Consider the following 24,877-nt stretch of genomic DNA (forward strand, 5'->3'; position numbering starts at 1 on the left):
GATAGCAAGTACATGTCTTGTATTAGCTACGTATCAAAATTCAAAGTCTAATTCAATCAAATACTCTCCCATGTATGGCATCCATTTCCATGTATATCCATGAACACTTTGGTACTCTTGACTATTACTTTGCACTGTTATTGTCATGATTTTCAAACCTTTATTTTTCCACTTGACAAACTCTATTGGGATTGAAATTTTACACGTGAACACAGGACTTTGGGATCTACCTCTCCACAAAAGTTGGGCATCATGGTATCAGCCATGTAGCAAACCACTAGATGAGCTTTATGCCTTTTTTGATAAGTTGGTTCGTTCACAAGTAATAAAACAAGTTACTATGCTCAACTTCTCTGATGCAAACAGGATAACACGCCTGGCTACGGTCATCAGATACAAAACAATAAGCAAGACTATAAACAATGTGATCTTCAGTTTGCTGGGTTCACAACACCAAAACCCCCCCCCCCCAAAAAAAAAAAAAAGATTCTTCTGTTTATTCCTTACATAGGCAGTTTGAACTGTACCATTAATGGTGGAAGCTTAAATTACAGAAGCGAGCACCTATTTCTATCTCTGAAGAGTAAAAGAAATCACATCATAAAATCATACATAAAACAAAAGACAATGAACCTATGGAGAATGGTTTCGTGGAGGAAATTTTCATCAATGTTTATTTCCACCTGTGGATGAACTCCATTCTCTTAATTTAATGCAGTAGATCTGACCAAGGATTGGATCATTTTATGAGGTCAAAGGAAAACCTTTAATCTCTTCCAAGTAAAAACAAGTCCCAGGATTTTAGTCTGAACATGATAGGAAGCAATAAGGCAAATTTCAATTAGTAGATTTCTAGATGAATTCAATTTCTTTTTGAATTTATGTGTAGTTTTCTTAGTCAGCAACCCACGGAAAAAAAATGACAGATAGACACTGAAATTATGGACAAGTAAAACATCGAGGCCTCCTGTTCATATGTCAAGTTTCAGCCCAATCAAAGTTGACCACATGAAGCATGGAAAAATACAGGACTTTCATGAGGGTGCATGAACATACATAGAAGACTAAACAATTGAGTTTGAGACTGGAATTTGACCTTGTTCGGTTAAAACCTGTTGTCTGAACAAAGTTTTGCATACAATGTGGTCCTGAATTCATAGCCAGCTGTTCATAATCAGTAAGCCATTCATATTTGAGACATGAACAAGGACCAATCAAATGAACAATAATGAACCGAACCTTACTGTATGGACATTCCTCACAATCCATAAGAATTTACCCTCAGTTTCACTCCTCTAAGGAAGTACAAATATGAACTTTCTGATAGGGTTTGGTTTCTGCAGTTCAGCACTAATGGGATAGTATTATCAGTGCAATGCAGTTTCTGTCTTGGAAACCAAGATGGTGGCTAACATCATAAAAGATCACTGAGGATAGCTACGTACATGACAATACTCCACCGTGATCAGAGAAAATGAACCAGGTTTGGGTCAAGAAAACTATATCAGTGGTACATAAACAGAACCTCTGCATATGCAGATGGAAGACGCGTCATTTACTACAGAACAAAGGTAAAAATGTCAAGAGATGCATCGAGTTTACAGCTTCAATCATGACGGTCAAGTGCTGCCATAAGAGATTTTCTATTAAGAACTCAATAAGTCAACCCTAGTGGGACATGTAGCCAAAACAACTTCTTACTGCTCTTAAATGGCAGAAACATCAAGGACCTTTTTCTTCTTTGTTTAAACCAAGCATATGTTTCAGCTTTCAAGTATTCACGTTATGAGCAAAATGTATTTGTGGCTATAGTAAGCAATCCATGCAGCAAAGCAGATGGAGGCTTTAGACTACACTAGTAAACATTCCATGCAGCTGGAGGCCTCAGACTTTTCTCATCAGGAGAAACAACCTTTGGTCCAACTCAAAATTGGCAGCATTGGAAGGATCCCCCTTCAGCATCATCAGAAGGCCACCATACGAAACATACATCTCCCTGAACCCAAAGAAATAGAATCAGTGACAGCAAAATCCTTTTTAAGATTGTCTCATCATAGAATGATCTAGAACCCATAGGGTGTTAAAAGAATATGAATCAAAACACAGCAACAAATAAATAGGTAAGGAAACATGTTACATACACTTTAACATTGGCTCCAGAGCCTTCCTCTGAGATCTTGTACAGCTTCCCATGCATGACATATTCGAATTTATCGGCTAGTGACTTCCTATTTCCCTGAAGAAGTGCCACACTTCAGAATACAGTGAGCACCTTTTAAAATCCTTCAGCTTGTTGATTGAAATGAACAAAAAGAGCACAAATACTTCTCATGGTTTAAAGGATCAAACAATCCTAAGTGAATATACACCAAATCAACTGATAGGGTTTGGCGATCGACAGCAACCAGATAGGGTAAGGCTGGAAAATGGAAATCACCCAATTTCGATTCCAATATTTGAAACCTTGATACTAGATATACCCACCCCAGTGAGGAAGAAATCTACTAGTTATGGCAAATTGATGGTTTACCCAGATCGACCCCTGCCAAACACCTACCCCCAAGAAAAGGAAGAAAAGGAAAAAGAATGGACTCGGTTTCTTGGATTCTAGGTGGAGCCTGAGTTGAGGTCTTCATAACCTGACGTTTAACATGCACTAATGCATATGGACAACTAAACAAAGACAAACTGATATGCTTACTAGCTTTTTAAGTCATTATAATACACTGCATAAAATCTAGATGCTGAGGTCTACAACTTTTGTCTTACGGGCATACGTGGATCTATATAAAAGTAGGGTATGTATTTGTTTTAGGAGTTGTTGTTTATAAGTGGGTTACATGGGAGTAATAGGGTATGTGGATGTTGTGATAACGTGTGCAGTTATTTGTGATGGGGAGTTGTTAAGCTGAAGGGATTTATATGAAGTTATTGTAACCAATTGTAAACCTATTAAATAGGGATAATCGAGAATGAATTGGTAAGCAATGGAAATCCTAAAATATCTCTGATGCAGGTTCATCATAGAAATTGGCTTATAATAGGCCTAGGGTTGGGTTATATACATGTTGGGCCTTTGTTCCCAAGGGTTTTCTATGTATTAGGCCACTTTAATGAGTCTAAATTATGGGTACATAGGTTGCATACGGGATTAGCCCAATACTTAGTTTATTTTTATGTTTTTTTAATTGAACCGATTCAAATTGGTTGCATCCAATTGGTTCAATTTAAGTGATCATGTGACTTGGTTAAGTGGTCATGTGACAACTTAAGTGGTAATGTGATGTAAGTTGGGCTGGATAGCCTGGATTAGGACTCTATAAGTCCAGCCATGTTTTGAGTCTATTTCCTTTAGTATTTTAGTTTCCTAGTCAGTTTAAGTTACCTAATAGGTTAGGGATACGGTTAGGCCTTTCCTTTTTAGAGTAGAAGTCTATTTTTTAGTCTTTTATATAAGGTTGTAAGGGGGCAAAGCCTTGAACACGAATTTTGATTAATGAAAAGCTTTTGTTTGCTGCCATTGCTGCTGCCCTGCTCTGTTGAGTGTTGCTCCTTGTGAGTGTGCATCCTTGTGGTTCTATCAAGGTGGAAAGGGACTGGTGGAATCCGGTTGACTCCTTACACCGTGACGGCTGGGAGGATCTTCTTCAATTCGAAGGTGGTTCTATCCTTCACATCTGTTCAAGCTGCTGCCAGTGGAATCTCCAGTAAGTTTGACACCCAATTTCTTCTTCTAACCCTCTAATCCTTTCCCCCAATTGATCCCCTTTATTTTTGGTTTGAATCCCATAAACCCTAACTCCATTAAACCCTAGATCTTGCTGCCCAGCCATATTTAACCATTAGAATTACTTCAAATTCAAACCACAGCCTCTCCTTAACACCCCCTACACTCGACCCAAGCTGCTGCCCATATTTGTCTTTCAAAACCCTAAATTTGACCTAATTTCTAAAACCCAAAATCTGAAACCCTATCCCTAATTTCTGGAATTTTCAATTCTCATCTAAACCTAACCAAATCTAGCTTTCTAAACTCCCCAAAACCTGCCTAGTTTAATCGTATAAACTATATTTCTATTATCCTACCCTAACCCTAGGAATTGACCTAAATCCTAGTGCTGTCCATTCGAACCAGCAGCCCCTTTTGTTATTTGATCCTGTTGTTTGGCTCCTAGTAGGTCTCCTACCTATCTAGGACTACATTAATCTCTCTTGAAATTATCTAGAGAAGAGGTCGGCTATGGCTTTGTCCGTAAGACCAACTCTTAATGCATTATTATCTCTTCCATCTTCAATCCTAATTTCTCTCATTCCCTATTATCTCTCCTCTCTCCTACCCATGCACACATCATGTTGATAGTGGACATCAGGGAATGAATCCCACCTCAAGTTGGAAGAAGGGAAGGAGGAGATGGGATTTGGAGGTTAGGTGTTGAGGAATTATGGTTGTACCAAAAAAGACACTAAATTCTAGATTTTAAGCATATATATAATCTTGGGTTGGATAACTATGACCCTAGCCTAGCCAACTTACACAATGCCCACCCCAGCCTAGGTAAGAATAAACCAATTGAATGACATTACAAGCATTTAATCCATCATCTTCGCAAACCTTTAGCCATATGTAAAGAAGAATGTCATTAACAAACGTATACTACCATCCTTTCAGAATATTTGACATTTTGAAGCAAATATAATATTTTTGGGGGACTAATGACCTGAACTGAAGTTTTATATGGGAACTTTTTAGGTGAACCCTGCTAGATATTCAAGTGAAATTCATTCTCCAACCAAAATTGCAGTCATTTTGCCAACTTTGTATTCACAAGTCACGACTTCACTACAACCATCAATCTTAAGGATGATACTATTTTGTTATGTGCTGGCTCATTAGCTAGGTAGTCAAGAGACGAATAAGGACTCTGCCTGATCAAATCCATCCATGACCTGAGCCCAAGTAGATCTTAGAGAATTCCAATCTAAAAATAAGCTAGGATCCAGGAAACTTAAGCCCAGACAATTTTTTAGTGCGTCTTCAGCATGGATGAGTGGACCCAGACAGACGACAGTTTAATTATTTCAGATAGAATAGAAGAGAGCTGTTCACCAAACATAATCAGCATATTTCCTTTTAACAAGACACATATTGATGCACTCTTCTGTAGTATTTCTGAACTTACTGAATAAACAGGTAGTTGACCAGCTTAACTCTTCCTCCAACACCCACCCCACCCCCCCACCCAAAAAAAAAAAAAAAAATAAAATAAAATAAAAAAACAGCCACAAACATTGTGTTAACATATACATCTTAAATAGGGGACATTACATACAACAATAAGCACATTACCTGAGTAAAATAACCAGTATTAGGAGTTCCATCCAAACTTAATGTATTAGCAAGTACCATTGTGAATTTCTCTCCAACATGAAGAGGATATATTTCTGTATTCACATCTAGCTGCATGTACATATCGAACTGCTCGCTCCGTGCTTCAATGCGAGAAACTACATAAACATATAGTATTAAGAATGATAATATACCTGGGTAGTTCTAAATCAGACCACAATAGATATTGAGTGATTCATTGCATAGGAAACGCAATCTGTAATATTCAGTGGGAATTTTTGCAGACAAATTTAGCACGCAAGCAAACAACCACAGACAATATGGTACCACTATAGAGAATCTACAAGCACCAGTAAAATAGTCAGTGACAATCATTGCCTGCTTGTGCACTTAAAAGTCACTTTTGACTATAAACTTTTGAATACAGGGAGGGGGTCCTCTAAAAGCCATTATATGCCCCCCCTTATAAGAGATTTAGGAGGCTTATATTCACCATGGGAGCCCACAAAGCCCAAGTCAAGTCATTAATTTTATCCCATTTATTTGGGTTCAGCTACATGAGGCCCTTTCCATTATTTCTGTTCCATGCATATTTGCAGCTAATTCAAGGCACCAAAGGATTAATACAGCAGACGAGAAACAAGACTGCCAAGAAATGAAATTGTTTAGTTCATGGGAGCTTCTTGCTTTGTGATTTCTGTTGTCCATAATCATTATTATGATTCAGTGAGTTATTTAGGGGTTGAACAGTAATTTTCCTCCATCTAATTGTCTGGTGTCTATAAGTAGTTTATGTTGACTGTTGAGTCACAAACGGTTGCACCAAAAAAAAAGAGGGTTTTTTACAATTACCACCCCAAAATCTTTCATATTTACTATTACCCCCCCCCCAAAACTTTGAAACAACTGTTACCCTCCCCTGTTGCATACTAATAACTAACTGGCCCCCACCGTTACAGACCCGTAACGGAGGGGGTTAGTCGTGAAAGTGTGCTGTTGTCATGAATTTTCTAGGACCAAAATGCCCTTTTGGGGTGGTAATTGTAAAAAACTCCCATCCCATCACCGTCCCTTCTCCTCCTCCTCCTCCTTCTCCTTCTTCTTCTCCTTCTTCTTCTTCATCCTCTGCAATTCATCTTTGATCTTAGATTCAAAAAAGCAAAAAATAGAAGGAAAAAAAAAAAAAAAAGAAGAAAAAGAGAACCCAATTAGACAGAATTGCACAGTGAGCACCAATAGAAGCAAATTACAGCTTCTCTAGTTTCTAAAGATCAAGCAGATCGACACTGTCAGATTCTTCAAGATCAATTAGAGAACAGAGTATCCCATACTTCCTTAAATACCTCAATAATAACTTTATGATAATGAGAGGAATTCAAACTCAGAAAACACTGTAAAAGCTTCTCCAGATCCTCTTCTGCAAATAACTCCTTCTCTACAATCATTTCCACCATTGATGTCCTGAAATCATTATACGGATCACTAGACCGCTTCACCACAGCGATCCTTTCTTGTAATTTGCCCCCTGAATCAAATGGGTCATGACTCATTTCAGAATTCCTTCTCCGGCGAACTTCAGCGGCTTTCCGGCGGTAAATCTCAGAAGAATCAGAAGATAAACTCTTTGAAGATAAAAACGTTTCTGTCTCGTCTCCAGATTCTTCAGTACTGAACCACCCACTATCACTTTCTCCTCATGAAGAATCAAAATGAAATCTTGATTTGTTGTTCATAGATCGCTGATTCTTCTTCTGCTTCGTTTCCTTTGACTTAATTTTTCACCTTTTTTATTCAAATTCCTCAAGCTTGTAATATGAATTTAATGGCGAAATGGGTGATGCAGGGGGACAAGTTCTTCCTTTAGCATCATCAAAGCCGAAGCATGGGCTTTGTTCCATCAATTCTGGACTCTGTAACTTCTCCATTGTTGCGAAACCATCCTCTGCAGATGATTCATGGCGGATTTGAGAGATGAAAATGGCTACGCTTCGTGATCGACACGACCCAAATGAAGCACGGAACATGCGAGAGAGTCGTAGTTTGAATCCACCCATCATTAGAGTGATTGCAGAGAGACACACAGAGCTTTGAACGGAGATTGCGCGCTTTGTTTATATAGAGTATAGACTATCCAACAAACCGAATATTTTTGTCTCTTTCTTCCTTGAAATTTAAATAGAAGAAAGAATTTTTTTTTTTTTTAAATCTACTTTCGTCATCTTTGATCATTTTGGCAATCGGCAATTCTAAATTCATCTCTGGAATCAGGTGGTTGGGGTTGCAGAGGATGAAGAAGAAGAAGGAGAAGGAGAAGGGAAGGTGATGGGGTGGGAGTTTTTTACAATTACCACCCCAAAAGGGCATTTTGGTCCTAAAAAATCCGTGACAACGGCACACTTTCACGACTAACCCCCTCCGTTACGGGTCTGTAACGGTGGGGGCCAGTTAGTTATTAGTATGCAACAGGGGAGGGTAACAGTTGTTTCAAAGTTTTTTTTTGGGGGGGGTAATAGTAAATATGAAAGATTTTGGGGTCGTAATTGTAAAAAACCCCAAAAAAAAAGGTTACAAATGGTCTCTTGGATCAAACCCTAGTGGTTTTAGGAATGTAAATTACTCCTACGTTTTCATTAGTTTTACATTTTAAATTAGGATGACTTAAGAGATTTACTCTGTTTCAGTCCTAAACTCCTATTACAGTTAAGAATTCAAAACATTTAATAATCTTCAATAATAAGTTAATGACTTGAATTCATGTCTTAGTAGGATATAAGGTTATATAAAAAGGGATATCAGGGTCAGTTATAAAGATGGATTTGGTTTGATGAATATCCGGATGTGGATTCGTGAAGGAACATCTATTCTTCTTAGCCACAGCTAATTACATTTAACTATTAGCTACGACTAGGTTGTCTACTTTCTATTTATTGCTATTATCTTTGATCCCAGTCTTGAAATTTTAAAATTCCGGTCAGTTTCTTCTACCATTTATACAATCCTACACTGGATCTTTAATTCTTTATAAATTAACCTGAGGCAAGTATTCTTTTTCAATCTCTATCAAGTCCCATCAACTGATCGACTTTATGCTTTCCTGGCAGGCAAACTGGATCCAAAATCAAATCTTAATCTTTTTTACCTAGGAAATATCTCCCTTGCACTATTGGGACAAATTTGATTTCCCCCAACCTCCTCCTTTACTCATCCCATACATATCCATTTATCTTTGATATGTCCCGCATGCCCATAAATCCCAATTCCTTAACTTTCTCCCTTGCACTTCTATCTTCTCTTTCAATCTTTTTTCCCATTACATTATTGATGCACTCTATTAAGCCCTAATTGTTACCCTACAAATTTAAATGAATTATTGGTTGATAACCTCATACCCTAGGGATTTTATCTGGGAACCATTACCCACATGGATTGGTGAGATTAAATTACATTGACAACAAAAATGCAATGGAGGAAGACTGGAAGGTAGTACCTTTATCGAACTTTTTACCATCTGGATCCAACCGAGTCACAGTAAAAATATCCTCAAAAAGAAGCTCAACCATCCTTCAAGAAATTGTACCTTAACAACCAAAATTCACCTACAAAAAGAAACAAAGCCACAACATTTAACCAAATGCAATCATCTATAAGAGAAGCCTTACATGTTAGACACATAAAAGCTGCGAAAAACATGCAACAAAGCTCAAGAGATCCTTCTCATGACAATCATGTTTAGTTGCTTCTTTGAAATATCACAGAGAGTAAAGACTTCCTATTTATAGCTAAACATAACAAAAAGCTTTTAATGCAAAGCAAAGGGATACATATTCTCTTGTGAGAAGCACCAAGAGAGAACTGCTCAGTTCTGATCTCCTCCTTTCACCACAACCCAACACTAGTTTGGATAGGCAGACCAAAATTAACTTTCTTCCCCCACCACTGCCACTCCCCAAAAATAAGTAACCAAACTGACCTGATTTGAACGTTGAGAAGTGCTCTAACACCGGTTGAAGGTTCCATACAAAAAGGGGAAGTCAAAAGCTGATGTGGATTTCTCCAGTGAAAGTATATGATTATGCACTTTTAACCAAGGACATATAACCCTAAACAGAATGGGATTGTAAGCCAAGATCGGTGTCGCTGAACCAAATTGCAGTGGTAGTAGATGTGATGATGATCCATTTCACAGACCAAGGAACAGAAAATAGATTAACTTTGACCCGACTAAAATAAGGGAAGGCATTTTGTCTTATATGAAACAAGGTGACAAATTCTCTATACATAGAAGGAATAAGAGGTTACTAGACACCCACAACTTTCAGAGGTGTTTAACTGACAACACAGTAATATTAGAGAAAGGGCAATAACATCAGGAACATCAACGTCATATTAAAGAATGCACACTAGACAGTATACACCACTTAAATGTAAATGTTTTGGTTTCAAAGCCTAAGTATTCCAGGTTGTCAAATTAGCACTTCGCGTTTAACTGCAGTATAAAAAACTTAATATGACCAGTCAGGTTTTATTTGACTTCCACAATCAAAAGAAGACCAGAAGGGTGAATGTAGTAACTTCAGTTCTTACAACAACTGTTCCAAGTTCACTTTTGATTTTGAGTTTATCAGAATAAGGACAATAAATACTAGATTACCTTTGGGATGCCCGAGTGAGTATCGATAGCTTATTGTACAAGACCAACAGCAATTCCAACTCCTATGAATAGAAAGAAAATTCTTTTCCAAATACCACTCAAACTAATGATCCAGCCACATCATGATGATCATCAGAGTCTGTTCCGTCCACGAACAATATATCCTCCAAATAATCTTTCAATGATGGATAACATGCGTCACCTACTTCACCAGCACGGGCAAGACCATCTAGTAAAATATCAAGTGTGGCCTTATTTGGCATAAACCCCAAATCCTGCATCTTGGCTAACAGCTGGAGAACTGAATAAAAACGGTTGGACTTCACCAGGAAACGGATGATCATATTCAATGCAACACAGTCAAGATCAATCCCAACTTCAGCCATGTCTCTTAGTAACCATTTAATTGAATTCAAATCCCTCAATTTACAAAGGCCACAGAGCATTACATTGCGAGTATATGTATTAGGAACTACACCGACCTCTTTCATCTGTCTATACAATGTCAAAGCCTCTCCAGTTCTACCTCCCTGGAGAAATCCATGGATTGCGACAGTATATGACACAACATCAAGGGGGTACTTTTCAGCAATTGCCTTCCTGAACAACCAGATTGCTATATTTATCTCACCTACTTTAATGAGCTCACCAATGATCACGGTATGGATGTGAGCATCAATACCAGAACTATTCCTGACTATCCTATGGTAGACATTAACTGATTCTTCAATTCTTCCTGCTCTGCATAATCCACTTAACAGTGCAGCATAACTATACCCATCTGGGGTAAAATCTCTGTCTACCATGTCATAATAGAAATCTACAGCTTGTGAAGGGAATCCAACTTTGCATAAAAAACATAGAAGGGAGTTGCAGACAACAAGGTCAGCTGATGCAACAAGTCCCCTAATCACCAGCTGGGGAAAAAGTGCATATCTTTGTGACAAACATAGAGTAGACAGTACAGAAGAAAAGGTATATGAATCAGGTTTTAGGTTCATTTTATGCAACCCAAAGAAGATGCCAAGTGCATCATCATACCTCCCAATCTTAGACAAAGAGTCTATTAAGACATTATAAAGAACCAAGTCAGGCAAACACCCTCCGGATACCATGGTATTTAAAATTCCGTACACCCTATCCAACATATAGGATCCCAGAAACCCCTTAATCAAGGAAGTATAGGTTACAACAGTAGGAGAAAGACCAATCTCAATCATCTTCTTCAATAAATGACTTGCTTCATCAAGTCTACCAGCCCTGCTTAATCCATCAATCAATATGCTCCAAGCAGTCACTGAAATGGGAATACCCGAAGTTATCATAAATGCCAACACTTGAAAAGACTCCGCAATCTTACCACTTTTGCAGAAACAATTCAAAACCATTACAAAGGTCTCTATGTTTGGATAAAAACCCTGTCTCAACATCGTTTGTAAAACATCCCAAAGGGCAGACAAATCATTCACCTTGCAAAGATTACAGATTGCAATGTTAAAAGTAAGAAAATTCGGGAGTCTTGTATCTCTAAGTACCCTAAGGGCAGCATCAACATGCCCAATCTTGAAGAAGACATCCATAACCATGTTCCTTGCAAAGGTGTTTGGAGTGTAACCAGAACCAACCATCTCCTCAAAAGCCTCCAAAAACAATCTATACATTCCTCCACGCCAATAGATTCTTAACAAAATCAAAAAAGTTAGTGGCTTCGTATAACACCCAAAATGCTCTAACTCTTTAACAAGCGTTTTCACGGATTTAAGCCGACCAGCGAGCCGAGAGACAACAACAACCATTTGATCGAAAGATTTGGGATTATGGAAATAATTTGGTTGACGAGCGCACCATAAGAAAAAACTCAGTGCGGTCATATCAGAAGGACAATTCAATAAGGTCGATTCCACAATCTGTGGAGTGAGACTGATTTGACACCTCACTGGAAGTTCTGAGTGGGAAAACCTCTTAGAAATTTGTATATTATTATTACTGGGTGAGCTACTCGCTAAACATCGTAAGTGATGGATGGATTTCACAGATTGGTTTTTGAGGATTCGATTCGAAGTTTTCTGGAACGACCTCCAGCTCAGTATCATAATGATATACAAAGCATTAACCTTGAAGACGTAAAAGAAGTCAAGGGGGAGAGAAATTCTTATCAATAATGACAGGCAACAAAGAAGGAACGCACATAGAATATATTGAACAGATAAGTACAGATAACACAGAGAGCATCAAAGAGAACTGTTGCAGGAGAGGATAGGGGCGAGAGTACACACCAGGGAGGTTAACTGTTTTTCGAACTCTCCGAACCCGAGAAGTGTTCGAAAACCCTACAGAGAGGTCACGAAGAAGATGGCCGAGCTTCGAGGAGGTGTTTCTGGCTCACCCTCGACGCCGCAACGGGTGAAGTACTGAAACGCACGGGGCTGTAAAAATATAGAAATTCTTATTTACTGGTGGACGAGCGATTAATGTGGCTGAAATTTTTTTTGTTTTTGGAACTGGAGGTATTCGAACTTTGGCCGACTAATCCCCAAGGTTCGTGTACAACCCCTCAACACACATGAACCAGGAGATACAGGGCCCCCATGTTCACCAGAGAGTTTCTCCTCAAGCGAGTGGCCCCAAGGGAGGAGACGGAGTCGAACTTAGGACTTTCAGCTTCCTTTGGCTTCGTCCCTTGCCAACTGCATTGCCCCCTGGGGTTAAGGGGCTGAAATTTCATTAATAGATGGTTTCCTTAAGGTTCCTTCTTCACATGTCAAGTTTCAACTCTAGAACTAAATTCAAACATGAGTTGCAATGACTTAAATAAGACGATAAAATGATAAATGTTGGCTTTTTTAGATTTCTCAAAATCGTTTTTGTAATAAAATCTTTTAACGTATGTTATCCTTTGTATGGCATTACGAGTTAAGATTCTCTGTCATCGAATGTGAATTGGACAAGACGATTTTGCTTTAGACGTTGTTTAGAATGTATGGGGTGTTGTCAATGGCTCTTTTATGAGTTCGAAGGTTACACCTCTTGGGCCTTTTGGGACAAGCATGTTCAAGGGACACCTCTCCTCTATAAAAGGAGAATGTCCCGAGCACTTGAAGAGTAATTCTGTTTCCTAGCTCCTCCTCCTCACTCTCATGCTTACCTTTTCTCTCTCGTTGGTCTTGATTTTTCAAGTACTATTTATGCTCCGTTGAGACTTTCTTTGTCTATTTTATTAAGCACAACCCGAGTTTATTCTGACGTGGCCAAGTAAGTGAGTGCAATAACTATGGGAAGGGCATACAGGTTTGTTTCATCTTGGAGATTAATTCTCATTATTCAATGTCTATGGTCTTAAAGCAGAGTGACCTGTGACACGACTCAGCCCCACAATATCTATTAATCATTGCAAGTTTCTTGTTTGTAGTTGACGTATTTGAAGGTTTGTGATTAGTCGTCAAGTGCTCATATATTGTGGTGAAGTTAAAGCTTGATAACCATCGGGATAAGATAAGTCCAACCCTCATTTTCTGTTATTATTTACTACATTAAGTGATTAATTTTGGGTTGGAATGTTACACATCACCGATCCAGACCATCTCCTACATATCCAATAGTAAGAATGATTGAATCACCTTTCTTGTGATACAATTAGGTGCCCCTATCCACAGTGTGCCCATTGAGAGAAACTTTTGCTAAGAAGGTATCGTCTCCTGCCAATGTGGGAAGGAATCTGCACATTACGATCAATTAGTGGTTTGAAAAAGATATCAATCCATGTGAACCCCACATTTTTTTAAATAGATAAAAGGGGCGATGTTCTCAGTGCCGCAGCGCAGGCTGCGCCCAGGCACATGGTGGTGGGTGTAATGACCACCCTGCCCCCTAAGTGGCAGGCCCATGTGCCTGGGCGCAGCCTGCGCTGCGGCACAAAGAATATTCTCCCTAGTTAAAATAAAAGTAAAACAAAAACATGTGTTGATCCTCACTTTTTGTGAGAGAACATGAGAAAGAATCTGCACATGGATAGTGTGCTGATCTTTTCTCCTATGCATTTTTATGTAACAAATGGGTGTGTTCCTCACCCCTACCTTTTTCCTATTCTTTTTTTGTCTTATGGTTAACAAATCACTTTTTCATTGTTGATTTGTCCTCATGAGTGGAGTATTGTGCCACCAGTCTACTACCACTATTTATTTACCTTATGGGGCGAGGGATAGGTATGCTAGTGGTATATCGTATGCTAGCACCCTATGTGTCTATCTTTCTCTTCCATCCTTTGAAATGATCCCCTTGCCCCTCAAAGGGAGGAAGATAGAGAGAGAGAAATAGGATGCTAGCATACGGTATACCGCTAACATACCGAGACTTTCCCCTTACCTTATTTACGAAGTAAAAAATACCCTCTTATATGTAATCTGACGTACTGATGGGTTGTGAAGAAGATATTATTTTTCACCATTGTTGCAAAAAACTCGATCGATAGAGAAAAGTGGGGGGGAAGTCTTTCATGCTCCCAATTTCTCCCTCATTAAGTTGAATGTTTGCTAGCTCCAACAGTGTCTGAAGTTACTGGGCCACTAGGGCAAGTGAGAGAGAGAGGATAAACCCCCTATTTACTAATGCTGTTTCAATGTGAATCTTATTCACAACATAAAGAATAGTTCAAGCACTTATCCAAATGGTAAAACAACCTCCAAACATGAAAATGGCGATAGGTAGGGATGGTGGGTGGAGAACACCACCACCATGCTTGCCAGATTGGCCAAACCAATCCCCAAAACCACCTCGTCTATTTTAACAGAACTCAATTTTACAAACCCACAAAACATGAAACCTAAACAGCTGAACCCAACGTTCAATAATGAAAGAAAGGGTGTAGCTTACCAATTCAATAGCAACACGTTTTCAGTGCAAGGCTCCATTCCAACAATGAAGAATGAGGAGATGATGTGGAAGAGGAGACTGAAGAATAAAAGGAACGATTGGTGAAGGAGAGGAGAACGTGTACCTACACTAGTTCGCCCAAGGTGCCCTCCGCAATATTGCATCGAAACTCGAAAGGGAAAGGTAAGAGCAGCAGTACCAGCAACTTCGAGGGAAATCACTGCAATGTTTGAAAAGGTGTAATGTTTTAAGATCAAATGTCCAATGTAACCTCTTTTAAACATGTGCTACTAAATTTAACAGAATTGGAAGTTATCAATTCGAAGTGCTTCTCATATGCTGTCTAATTATGATTTTGCAAAGAAATTAATTGTAGCTTCTTCCTCAAGGTTACACTTCTGGGAGTCTATTCTATCTACTATATGGAAAGCTATCTGGAATTGTCGGACCACACCCAATATCCAACGCTTCTTGTGGCGTGCATGTGCATCCGGACTTGCAATAGGAGATGCGTTTCGAAGGAGGAATATCAATGTTGATCTAGTTTGTATCCGCTGTGGTGATCTTGAAACACCATCGCATATTTTGTTGGGATGTACTTATGCAAGGGACAGTGTGGTTTGAAAGTGATATTGGTTCATTTGGTTGTACCCCTCGGTAGATTCATAACTACACTATTGCAAATTGGATCTTGGGATGGAAACGTTTCTTGTCTTTTGGGAAAAAAGGTTAGTTGATCTTTGATAATCCACAAAACTTTCATTTGTTGGTTTTTGTGGCTATCTCGCAATGATAGTGTCTTTGGGCGACGACAATGGAGGCATGAGGAGGTTATCAATGCTGCTGTTGTGGTTTTTATGAAATTTCAAGGGGCACAATATGGTGCTACTGTCTTGTCTTCTATTTCTGCGGCTCAACCATCTCAATGGCAAAATGAAAACCCCTCTATTGACTTTATTAAGTGTGACTGTGATGCGAGTCTTCCGCAGAATTCACTTAATGGTGGTATTGGATATATATCTCGTGACAACCATGGTGAACCTGTATTGGCAGTTTCGAGTCCGCTAAGGTTTCATGATAGATTGGTGGGAGAAGCCTTGACGGTGCGACAAGGATTATTGGATCTGCATTCTCATGGGAATATGAAGGTGATCGTTGAATATGATAATAGCAACCTCATCTCTTATCTTAATGATGGGAAATAGCTCTTCACCAGTGTTGATATGACTGATTGTGGAAGATATCCTCTATTTGTCTTCTTTGTTTACAACGTGTGTTTTTTATTTTGTTCCAATGGAGATTAACAGCGTGACTTACCCCCTAGCTTGGAAGGCATTGTTGATTACATGCACGACGGTTTGGCCTAATTCCATTCCATGGCTGCAAGAGTTATGTCCCCTCTCTAATCCATGAGATGTTGCATGTTTCTTAAATAAAGCATGTGCTACTAAATCCACCGCACCTGGTAATCCGAAAGGCGAAAAGATTTTCGTGGGTCACTCAACGATAATTAATTGGGTTAGTTATAGTCGGATAAAGCCTTCTAGGCAAGAGTCAGTCACACTCTAAATCATTCCATATTTGATTATAAAAAAATTCATTTTATTTTACATTTAAATTCCTTAAATTTTCATCCAAAAAAAATTCATTGGATTTAAAAAGTAAAATAAATATTGGGAAAAATAATGATAGTCGTCGTGTGGTTAGTGCGGTTCCTGCGGCTAAACACAAACTATGCCTTTGTACGCAAAATGACCGTCCAACCCCCAATGAAATAAAAATTGCATCTAAACCAATGTCTCTCCGTGCACTTCCATTGGCTATCGCACTAGCGCAAGGGCTACACGACCGGTCAGCATTCTCTTGCCCATAAAAATCACATCTACAAATCGCCATTATTTACTATGATAAGCAATTTAAGTAATTAATATAATTTTTTTTTGGGAGAGAGAATGTAGCTTGGGCCTCTAGAGCTTGCACGCTCGCGTTGTTAATGGGAGTGTGTGCACAAGCATCGACCTGGGCAAGATTTCTGCCATTCCATGGGGACAAGATGGTACTTTCCATGGGGGTTAGGATGGTGTTGTGTCTAGGCGCAACAACCACCCTAGCCACATGACCAAGTAGTGTTCTTTTCCCCTCTTTTTTTTTATGAAAATAAAAAACAAGAAAGTCGCTGTGACAATAAAGCTACAACATCATCATAACAATCAGAAGTTGAAAAGCTCAACTTCTCCCTCATAGTTTTGGAGGCCAGATTCTTGAACCGTAACAATACATCATTATCAGATGGAAGACAAGTTATAATACCGTTGAATAGACAAGAAATATGCAAAAATATAGGTACGAAGTTCTATGGCCACAAAATCTTGTTCGATTCCACTACCATGTTTTTAAAATTCTGTGAACCACCACCATGTTTTTAAAATTCTGTGAATGTTCAAATATTAACAACATGCCATCCTAGCCTTTCCACCGCAAAGAGACCCTAGCTTCTGCTTCGACTTGTTGGCCTGTCAACACATAACCCAATTCTATCAAAACAAAATGACCTCGGTACAAGAAACCACAGGCCCAATTTGAATCGTTCAGGATAATGTTATAAGTTCCTGTGCATATCAAAATATGATAGTTCAAAGTGGGCATAGAAACAGTACCAGAAAGGGCAATTGTAATACGGAAAATTATCCTCTCAGGTTCCCTATAGCTAAATGAGAATGCCTCTAATAAGAGGGGGGTGGACCCTACCCGGGCAGTGTGTTCAGGTAGGGGATAAGGTGGTCATTTCCACCCCCTATGAGAGGAACCGTACGAACTGTACCAGGAAGGGAACAGAGACAAAACTGAAGAAAGGGAGAGGAATTCAGTCTTCACACCCATTGACCTTAAAATACCGGATCCAGATCTTATACGGCCCAGCTGTCCGAGCGGCCATAGCGGCGCAGACCATATGAGGCGTACGGCCTTACCCCTGCCCGAGCAGGGGTAAGGTGATCATTGTGCGCCTCATTGTGCCTACGTTGCTATGGTCGGTCAGGCAACTGCGCCGTAGAGGATCTGTTTACTAAAATAAGGTGGTCATTGCGTGCCTCATTGTGCCTGCGTTGCTATGGTCGGTCGAACAGCTGCGCCGTAGAGGATCTGTTTACTAAAATACCCCAAACTGGATACCAAATATTTTTTTGATCAAACAGAGCATATATACTAAAATGTATATTTATTTCCACGAAAACATTGTTGTAAATTTCTGGGCTCCTGAAAACTTTGAAGAGCTAAAACTTGGATCTAATGAGATGATTTGCTTTGATCCTAATTAATGATTCTTAACTAATAAATTTCGTTGGAAGTTGGAACATCCTTTTACTCCTTGGAAGCTAGCTTGCAACTTGCGAGTACGCTTTCTTCTTCCACCGGTTCCACCTGTTAATGTAAAGCGTAGCAGAATTAAAAACCCAAGAAAAGGGGACAAAAAAATGGCGTGGCGGCCGGCGAGGCCATTGAATTAAATTTATTCAAATACTTAAAAAAGAGCTGAAGATTTTTTTGTGAGCTGATGATTGAAGCCACTGAACTTGCAGAGGTCCTAAAATGAATGTCCGTTGACTGCTTGTTCTGCACTTAACTGAGGAATTCAGTTTTGCGATTTCTAAACTTACTCCAACTTCAGAAGAACCCAAAGATGTCGCATTTGCGATCTCTGCTTCTTCTCCTTATTATCCTACTCCCTCAAACTTCATCGGAGTTGGGAGCAATAGAGGCCTTGGTGAGACGTCTAGACAGTAAACGAGCACCTACGTCTGTACAAGAAGCAGCAGCCAAGGCACTTCTCGGAAGATTGTTGCCTACCCATGTTTCAAGCTTTGAATTCGAAATCGTTTCCAAGGTATTACACTGTATTGACTCATCTATCGCACACAATCAGTAATCTTCTGTGCTTATCTTTTAGGTTTTGTTTGCAATTTAGTTACTGTGGAATGTTTGAGTACCCAGTTGAAAAGATGCGATGTCTGATGGGCAGAGGTTGGTAACCGTGTGTCTTCCATGAATTCATTTCCATTAATTTATTTTCCCCACCTACTTCGTACTTTTTCTGCTTGATTGGATTGTTCTCGTGTCCTAAGATAGTCTCCTGCACCACCGATTTACTGGGTTAAAGTAGACAATGATAAAAATATAAACTAGGAAGAAGGAGGACCAGTTCAGATAAGAAGATAAGGCTACAAACCTGAACCATGGAAAATTCTATTATCTAATATTCAAGATGTTAGATTAAACCTGTTCCCCAGTTGTTGAATGAAAAGTTTTCAGTTATTTGAATCTTATATAATTAACATTGTTGTTACTTGTTTTGGATTATCTTGTCCCAGGAACTATTGTTGTTGTTATTACTATTATTCTACATTACTTTCGGTATAGGTCCTGTTATATATTTATGTCTTTAATCTTTGAACAGAATAATATGTTGTACTTGTACATGACTATGCATATTAATAACTAATGTGATTGATGGACGCCTGGACGGGCAAGTAAGATATGGTAATTCATAGATGATTAGTTGTGCTGGCATTAGTTAGTCCTTTAGTTTACTTTGATGCTGATAATCTAGTTGGTTTGGAAGCAAGGGTAAAAATCACGGGGGTTAATTACCTTGTGATTGCGAACTTTTGGACATGGAGTGCATAAGGGATTTTCCTCAAAGAGAAAAAAAAACAAAAAAACTGTACTATGGAGTGAGGTGCTGAGGAGAAGGTTTTACCTTACTTTAGCTATTATTTCAATGTATGGCAAATGCCTGTTGTTGGAATAAATTGGTATTTTGATGGTTAAAAGACTTGAGGAGGTTATCAGGGTAGCTGTGTTGCTTGGCCTTGCAGGGTGTATGGCCTATTTTCAACCACATGGAAGATTGATGTGGGCCATGTGGCCATTTGAACTGTTGGATAGTAGGATACTCTTTGGACTTGCCAGATATAAAATTTTGTGGCCATCTCAACTGTAAAGCTTATGGTGTATTGGAATTTCCCACTGTATTTCAAGCCACTGAATTGTTTTCTGAAAATATTGCATTTTATTTTCTTAAAGAGTTGGTAAATAAAGGGAACATAAACTATTCATTTTCTTAAAGAGTTGGTAAATAAAGGGAACATAAACTATTCATCTGAGGGTATATAAATGTTTAATGGGCTTCTAATATTAGAATTTGAGACTGAGCATATGGTACATAACTCTCTCTCTCTCTCTCTCTCTAATACACACATGGATCAAATTTTCTGCCATATTTGTTGTTTAAAAAATGGTATTATTTGTGTTCGGTGTGTGATTTGAAAGGTTCTCATACTTCTTTGTATTTATTTAATTTTAAAGTATTTGGATTTTGTGTATGGTATTATAGTTTGCAAATGAGTGGTCCTACTGACTTCTGCAATCAAAACAATTTCCTTTAGTATATGAGATGTTGGCCACTTGTTTGCATGGATTTGCAAAGTTTTTGCTGATTACCATGTTGGCATATTTGATAAATTTCATACAAATGTCCATATCTTGATTTATTTTGTTTTATTTTCACTTTGAAATATCAGGATGCTTGTGGCGGATATAGTTGTTTCTGGATAAACAACTTCAATATCTCAAGCAGGAAGGGCACAGAAATAATGTATGTTATCTTTTTCCAAGTTGAATGGAAAAAAAAGTACAGTGCTTTTCCTCTTCAATATTGTAATAATGTATTACAGTTTTAATTGTCTCAAAGGCTCAAAGCCTAAAAGATACATCCTCCTCTTCTTATTGTTATTATTCGTTTTTATTTGTAGCTAAGCTTTTCAGCTTTTCCAAGCATTTTTGACTTGGCTAAGTGGATTAGCCATGGTTTCCTTGTTTCACGTTATGTCTTTTCAAGAAGCTGATGCTAGATGGATCTTGTCTACTTCTCCTGTTTTATAAATGTTGGATTTTTGTTTTAACTTCATCCATAAATATGGTCATTCCATTCCCTCTGGCTGCTTAAAAATCTGAAGCAGTGGATCTTTGAATTGGAGATGGCTACATTCTAAATCATTTATTCTCTGCAAATTTTTGGTGAAATCATCATTACATGTCTGAAATGATCTTGGATGTAACAATCTTCTATTGCTGGATCCAGTCTATTAGCTGGGCGTTGAGAATTCTTTGGTCCTAAATCTTTTTTGTTCAGGATTTTTCTTAGCCATAATTTTTCTTTTGTGTTTGCTCATATTTAATTGAGCAGCAACCTAACAATCATGAAGAGGAATACACTAGACATGATAGTCTAATAGATGCTAATTCATATATGTCACAGCTTGTAGAAGCTTCTGCTTGGTGTTAATTTCCTGGTGACATGTTTACCAAGTTATAATGGCTTATTTTTTTCCTCTTTGAATTTTTCTGTGATTGTTTTCTTTTTTCTCAGAATTAAGGGCACCACAGCAGTTGAAATTGTTTCTGGTCTACATTGGTATTTAAAGTATTGGTGTGGTGCTCATGTTTCGTGGGACAAGACTGGTGGAACTCAGATTGCTTCTATTCCGAGATCAGGATCATTGCCTGTTGTGAAAGATGAGGGTGTAATGATTCAACGTCCAGTCCCATGGAATTATTATCAAAATGTTGTTACTTCAAGTTGTAAGAACTGATCCTACCTTTCCCTCCTTTTAGGGTTGTTTTGTCTTTATATTATCAAATATAATATTAATTTGTTTGCGCAGGCCCAGTCCTAAATAAATTGATGTTCCATCAGCTTGAATTTGAGTTGTTTGAACTGAGAAACCCAAACTATAAACATTTAATTTAGTTTTCCATAGGGGAGATCAGATGTATCTTCAACTTTGAAATAGGTAGTCTTGTTAGTTGTTTTCCTATCTTTGAGATTCAGCATGGTACGTTATGTCTCTATGTAAGTGCCCTCCAGCCAACCCCGAGTAGTTGGGTTAAGGCTTAGTTAAGATGTAGGTCTCCTCCAATTGGGCATTCCTAAAACACTGAATCCCTCACTCATTATATAATTAATTACTTTCATTTCTTAGGACATTCATTTGTATTCCAATTCTTAAAATATGCTTACCTTTCATGCAGATTCCTTTGTTTGGTGGGATTGGAAAAGATGGGAGAAAGAGATTGATTGGATGGCACTTCAAGGGGTTAACTTGCCTTTGGCATTTACAGGGCAAGAGGCAATTTGGCAAAAAGTTTTCAAGGTCATATGAGTAGTCCTGTTATTTGTTTCAATCTGCCCACTGGTTATTCTTTCAGTATTTGGTATAGTTTGTAACTTTGTATTGTGAATATCATTGCTGGTGATGTTGTTTGGTTTTGCAGGATGTATTCTTGTTATATCCCTTATTCTTTTACTGTTTTAGATTGCACATCTTTTTGCACATTGTTGGAGTTAATGGTTGATGGTGTTTACTGTATAAATTCATTTTGTATACCGAGTGTAAAATGCTTAAGTCTGCATAAAGAGCACTAATAATTCAAACATTGTTTCACGCGAGGCTAACGATCAATTTTGTATTTCAGTTGCAATTTGATTTAGGATTTGTCTCAATAGTTCATTCCTCAACAACACCCAATGCATTTAGCTTTGGAACCCTACCTACATTGTCAAATAATATTTAGCTGGATGTAATAAGATGGATTATATGTTCTGACCTTTTTATTTGGCTGGCAAAGTTTTGGTCATCAAACCTTTTTACTCTCTTTTTTCCCCTTTTAATGGATTGCTTAGTAATACATAATATGGGATATTTTTTATTGCCATGAAGTTCAAGTAATTAGGTTTTCATGAAATTTTACAGCAATGCTCATGAAATAGGCTCCTTATGGTTAACTGTAATCCATAGGCAGAACTAAGTCGATGCCATTCTCCTGTTTTTTCTTTGAGGTTGCTACAATGTAATCGTTACCTCTTCCATGGTGAAGTAGTGATTAATGGTGAATCATAATTGGAACTTCAGACTAAATTAACTAATTAAATTATCTTTATTACTTCTAGCATACTGTATATCACTTTGGCTGCTCTCGTACATTGAGTAGTAACATTGCCATCCTTGATTTATGTTTTCTCTGGTTCAAGTTATATGATTTTGGCCTATTTTATTGATATAATGAAAGTTCAATCCTTGATTAGTATTTTCCTAAACAGAGGATTACCACTTTTATCTTTTGATGACAGACTTTTAACATTACGAAGGAAGATTTGAATGATTTTTTCGGAGGACCAGCTTTCCTTGCGTGGGCTCGCATGGGTAATTTACATGGGTAGGTAAATGTGAATACTGTCTGACTCAAGCTATGTTATTTTCCCTTTTCAGTTAATTTGATATTGATGGAAACATAGTTGTCAAGGCGTTGCCCAGGCGTCCAAGTGCCTTCTTGGTTCAAGGCGCTAGCTTGCCTTGTTTGATTTAAGAAAGACAACCGCCTTGGACGGTTTGTGATAGCACACCTTATATTATATCAGTTTTTTTGACACTTCACGAGTTTACGTTGATCTATGTTTATTCTTTTGGTTTTTTGATGAATACGGTTATATTTCGAGTCTGGAAACAGCCTCTCCGCGAAAGTAGGGGTAAGGTTGCATACATAATGACCCTCCCCAGACCCCGCAGTGGTGGGAGCTTCGTGCACTGGGTATGCCCTTTTTTGGTTTTGTCATATTAGGTCATTACCAGCATAATTATATCATGTAGCGTTGATTTAGCTTCTATGTTGCATATTAGCATAGTTACATAAAGTTATCATTGCTATATTACGTATACTGCACGTCTTGGGCACCTAGGCTCTCCTCCAATGCCTTGGGTCACCTAGTCGCCTTGACAACTATGGATGGAAAGAATTGGCTAAAATTACCCTGCTGTATAGGTTCTATAAACTTAGTTCAAATTTTTTTTTAAAGGAACTCAGCTCAGCTTTAATAAAATGTTTATTGCAATCCAATGTCATATCTCTCATCCATAAAAATCATTCTTTAAGTGAGATCATTTCCAGTTTTTTAGGATTCAATGGTATATAATAACTTTAACCCATCATAAAGTTATAAAGTAAATGGCCTATGTATTTATCTGTGGAAACTGAAACTCAGGAAATTGTTAGAAGGATCAATGACCCGTAGCATGAGTTAGAATTTACTGGTACTGAATTTGCACCACGTATACAGTTCCTCTATCTGTTATTCAGGCCATGAGTATTTGTTCAACATGGATGACTCTGTTAATTTCAGTACAAATGCTTTTATTTGAGTCGTGTTTTGGAGTGAAAATGTGCCTTATTTTGGTTAAAATTGTTCATTCCTTCATTATGCTAGTATCGTATAAGGAAGTTTACTATGTTGCCATGCTATTTTGTAATTATGAGACCAAATATGACTCTTTCCTTTGTTGGTAAAGTCTGAGATGGTACTTATAATTTCTTTCCAACAGGTGTTTCCATTCTGAAGACCTTAAGCATGCTGCATACGAGTGACATAGAAAAAGCTTTTCCTTCTCTTCTCACATATGGAAATAAAATTTGAAGTAAAACGTTTCTTAAGCTATTAATCATCTTAAAAAAAAAAGCTTAGGAAAATGTGGAATTATTTAATCAGTGAAATCATAGCTTGCCGTCGTTGCCGACTCGGGAGTCGAATTGGAGATTCGAGTGAGTCCACTCAACTTGTAGGCACCAAGAGTCTGACATGTGGACTCATGCTGCATATGACTTGGCTGAGTCGATTTCGTGACTTGGGATGAGTCTATTGAGTGAAATGGGTCAAATCAACTAACATCAAATAAAAAACACAGGGACAATCCCCGCTTGTGAAGAAACACTAACAACTACGCCAATGCATGCCTTCCGAGTTGATTGGCAACATAATAATATATAAACATTAAGAACCCTTTATTTACATGACTCCCATTGTCAACCCCTTGACTCCTGATGGCCCTGACTGGTCCCTGGAATCAAAGTCCGAGTCAGCGAGTTATGCATGGAATATGTACCTAAAATCATGAGTTGAG

The 24,877-nt window shown here is 38.2% G+C and overlaps 2 protein-coding genes and 1 pseudogene across 4 annotated transcripts in view; 1 reads left to right on the top strand and 2 right to left on the bottom strand.

Moving 5' to 3' along the window:
• Nucleotides 1-1,730: 1,730 nt before the first annotated feature.
• On the bottom strand, nucleotides 1,731-12,323 carry LOC122644063 (DNA-directed RNA polymerases II, IV and V subunit 8B-like). Of its 3 annotated transcripts, none has more exons than XM_043837663.1 (6): nucleotides 12,275-12,323; nucleotides 8,835-8,943; nucleotides 5,348-5,505; nucleotides 2,142-2,236; nucleotides 1,883-1,996; nucleotides 1,731-1,839 (listed from the first exon to the last, which is right to left on the bottom strand). In XM_043837663.1, exons 2-5 carry the CDS (start codon nucleotides 8,905-8,907, stop codon nucleotides 1,885-1,887), a joined length of 438 nt encoding a protein of 145 aa, XP_043693598.1. In that variant the 5' UTR covers nucleotides 8,908-8,943; nucleotides 12,275-12,323; the 3' UTR covers nucleotides 1,731-1,839; nucleotides 1,883-1,884. The 3 variants fall into 3 exon arrangements, 2 of the variants coding, with proteins under 2 accessions (XP_043693598.1, XP_043693599.1); XM_043837664.1 differs by lacking the exon at nucleotides 12,275-12,323 and adding an exon at nucleotides 9,999-10,116; XR_006330225.1 differs by lacking the exons at nucleotides 1,731-1,839; nucleotides 1,883-1,996; nucleotides 2,142-2,236; nucleotides 5,348-5,505; nucleotides 12,275-12,323 and adding an exon at nucleotides 9,999-12,266 and having other exon boundaries at nucleotides 8,852-8,943.
• LOC122644064 lies at nucleotides 6,652-7,485 on the bottom strand (annotated as a pseudogene).
• A 6,173-nt stretch (nucleotides 12,324-18,496) lies between the features above and the next one.
• LOC122642593 (alpha-N-acetylglucosaminidase-like) overlaps nucleotides 18,497-24,877 on the top strand; it is a 56,377-nt gene continuing 49,996 nt past the window's right edge. Inside the window, exons 1-5 of the mRNA XM_043836108.1 lie at nucleotides 18,497-18,750; nucleotides 20,447-20,520; nucleotides 21,295-21,506; nucleotides 21,957-22,078; nucleotides 23,056-23,141. Of these exons, the coding sequence (XP_043692043.1) occupies nucleotides 18,547-18,750; nucleotides 20,447-20,520; nucleotides 21,295-21,506; nucleotides 21,957-22,078; nucleotides 23,056-23,141 (698 nt within the window). The 5' untranslated portion in view covers nucleotides 18,497-18,546. The remainder of the gene's footprint in view (nucleotides 18,751-20,446; nucleotides 20,521-21,294; nucleotides 21,507-21,956; nucleotides 22,079-23,055; nucleotides 23,142-24,877) is intronic.

This window comes from Telopea speciosissima, chromosome 10 (assembly GCF_018873765.1).
Source record: "Telopea speciosissima isolate NSW1024214 ecotype Mountain lineage chromosome 10, Tspe_v1, whole genome shotgun sequence".
NCBI classification, from domain to species: Eukaryota; Viridiplantae; Streptophyta; class Magnoliopsida; order Proteales; family Proteaceae; genus Telopea; species Telopea speciosissima.

What these genes read in the sequence shown, in the direction of transcription:
- LOC122644063 (XM_043837663.1), bottom strand. Translation starts at nt 8,907, where the DNA reads ATGGTTGAGCTTCTTTTTGAGGATATTTTTACTGTGACTCGGTTGGAT. An exon ending in TGGTAAAAAGTTCGATAAAG is followed by an intron (nt 5,506 to 8,834) that starts GTACTACCTTCC and finishes ATGTTTATGTAG; the next exon opens with TTTCTCGCATTGAAGCACGG. An exon ending in TCTGGAGCCAATGTTAAAGT is followed by an intron (nt 1,997 to 2,141) that starts GTATGTAACATG and finishes CTTTGGGTTCAG; the next exon opens with GGAGATGTATGTTTCGTATG.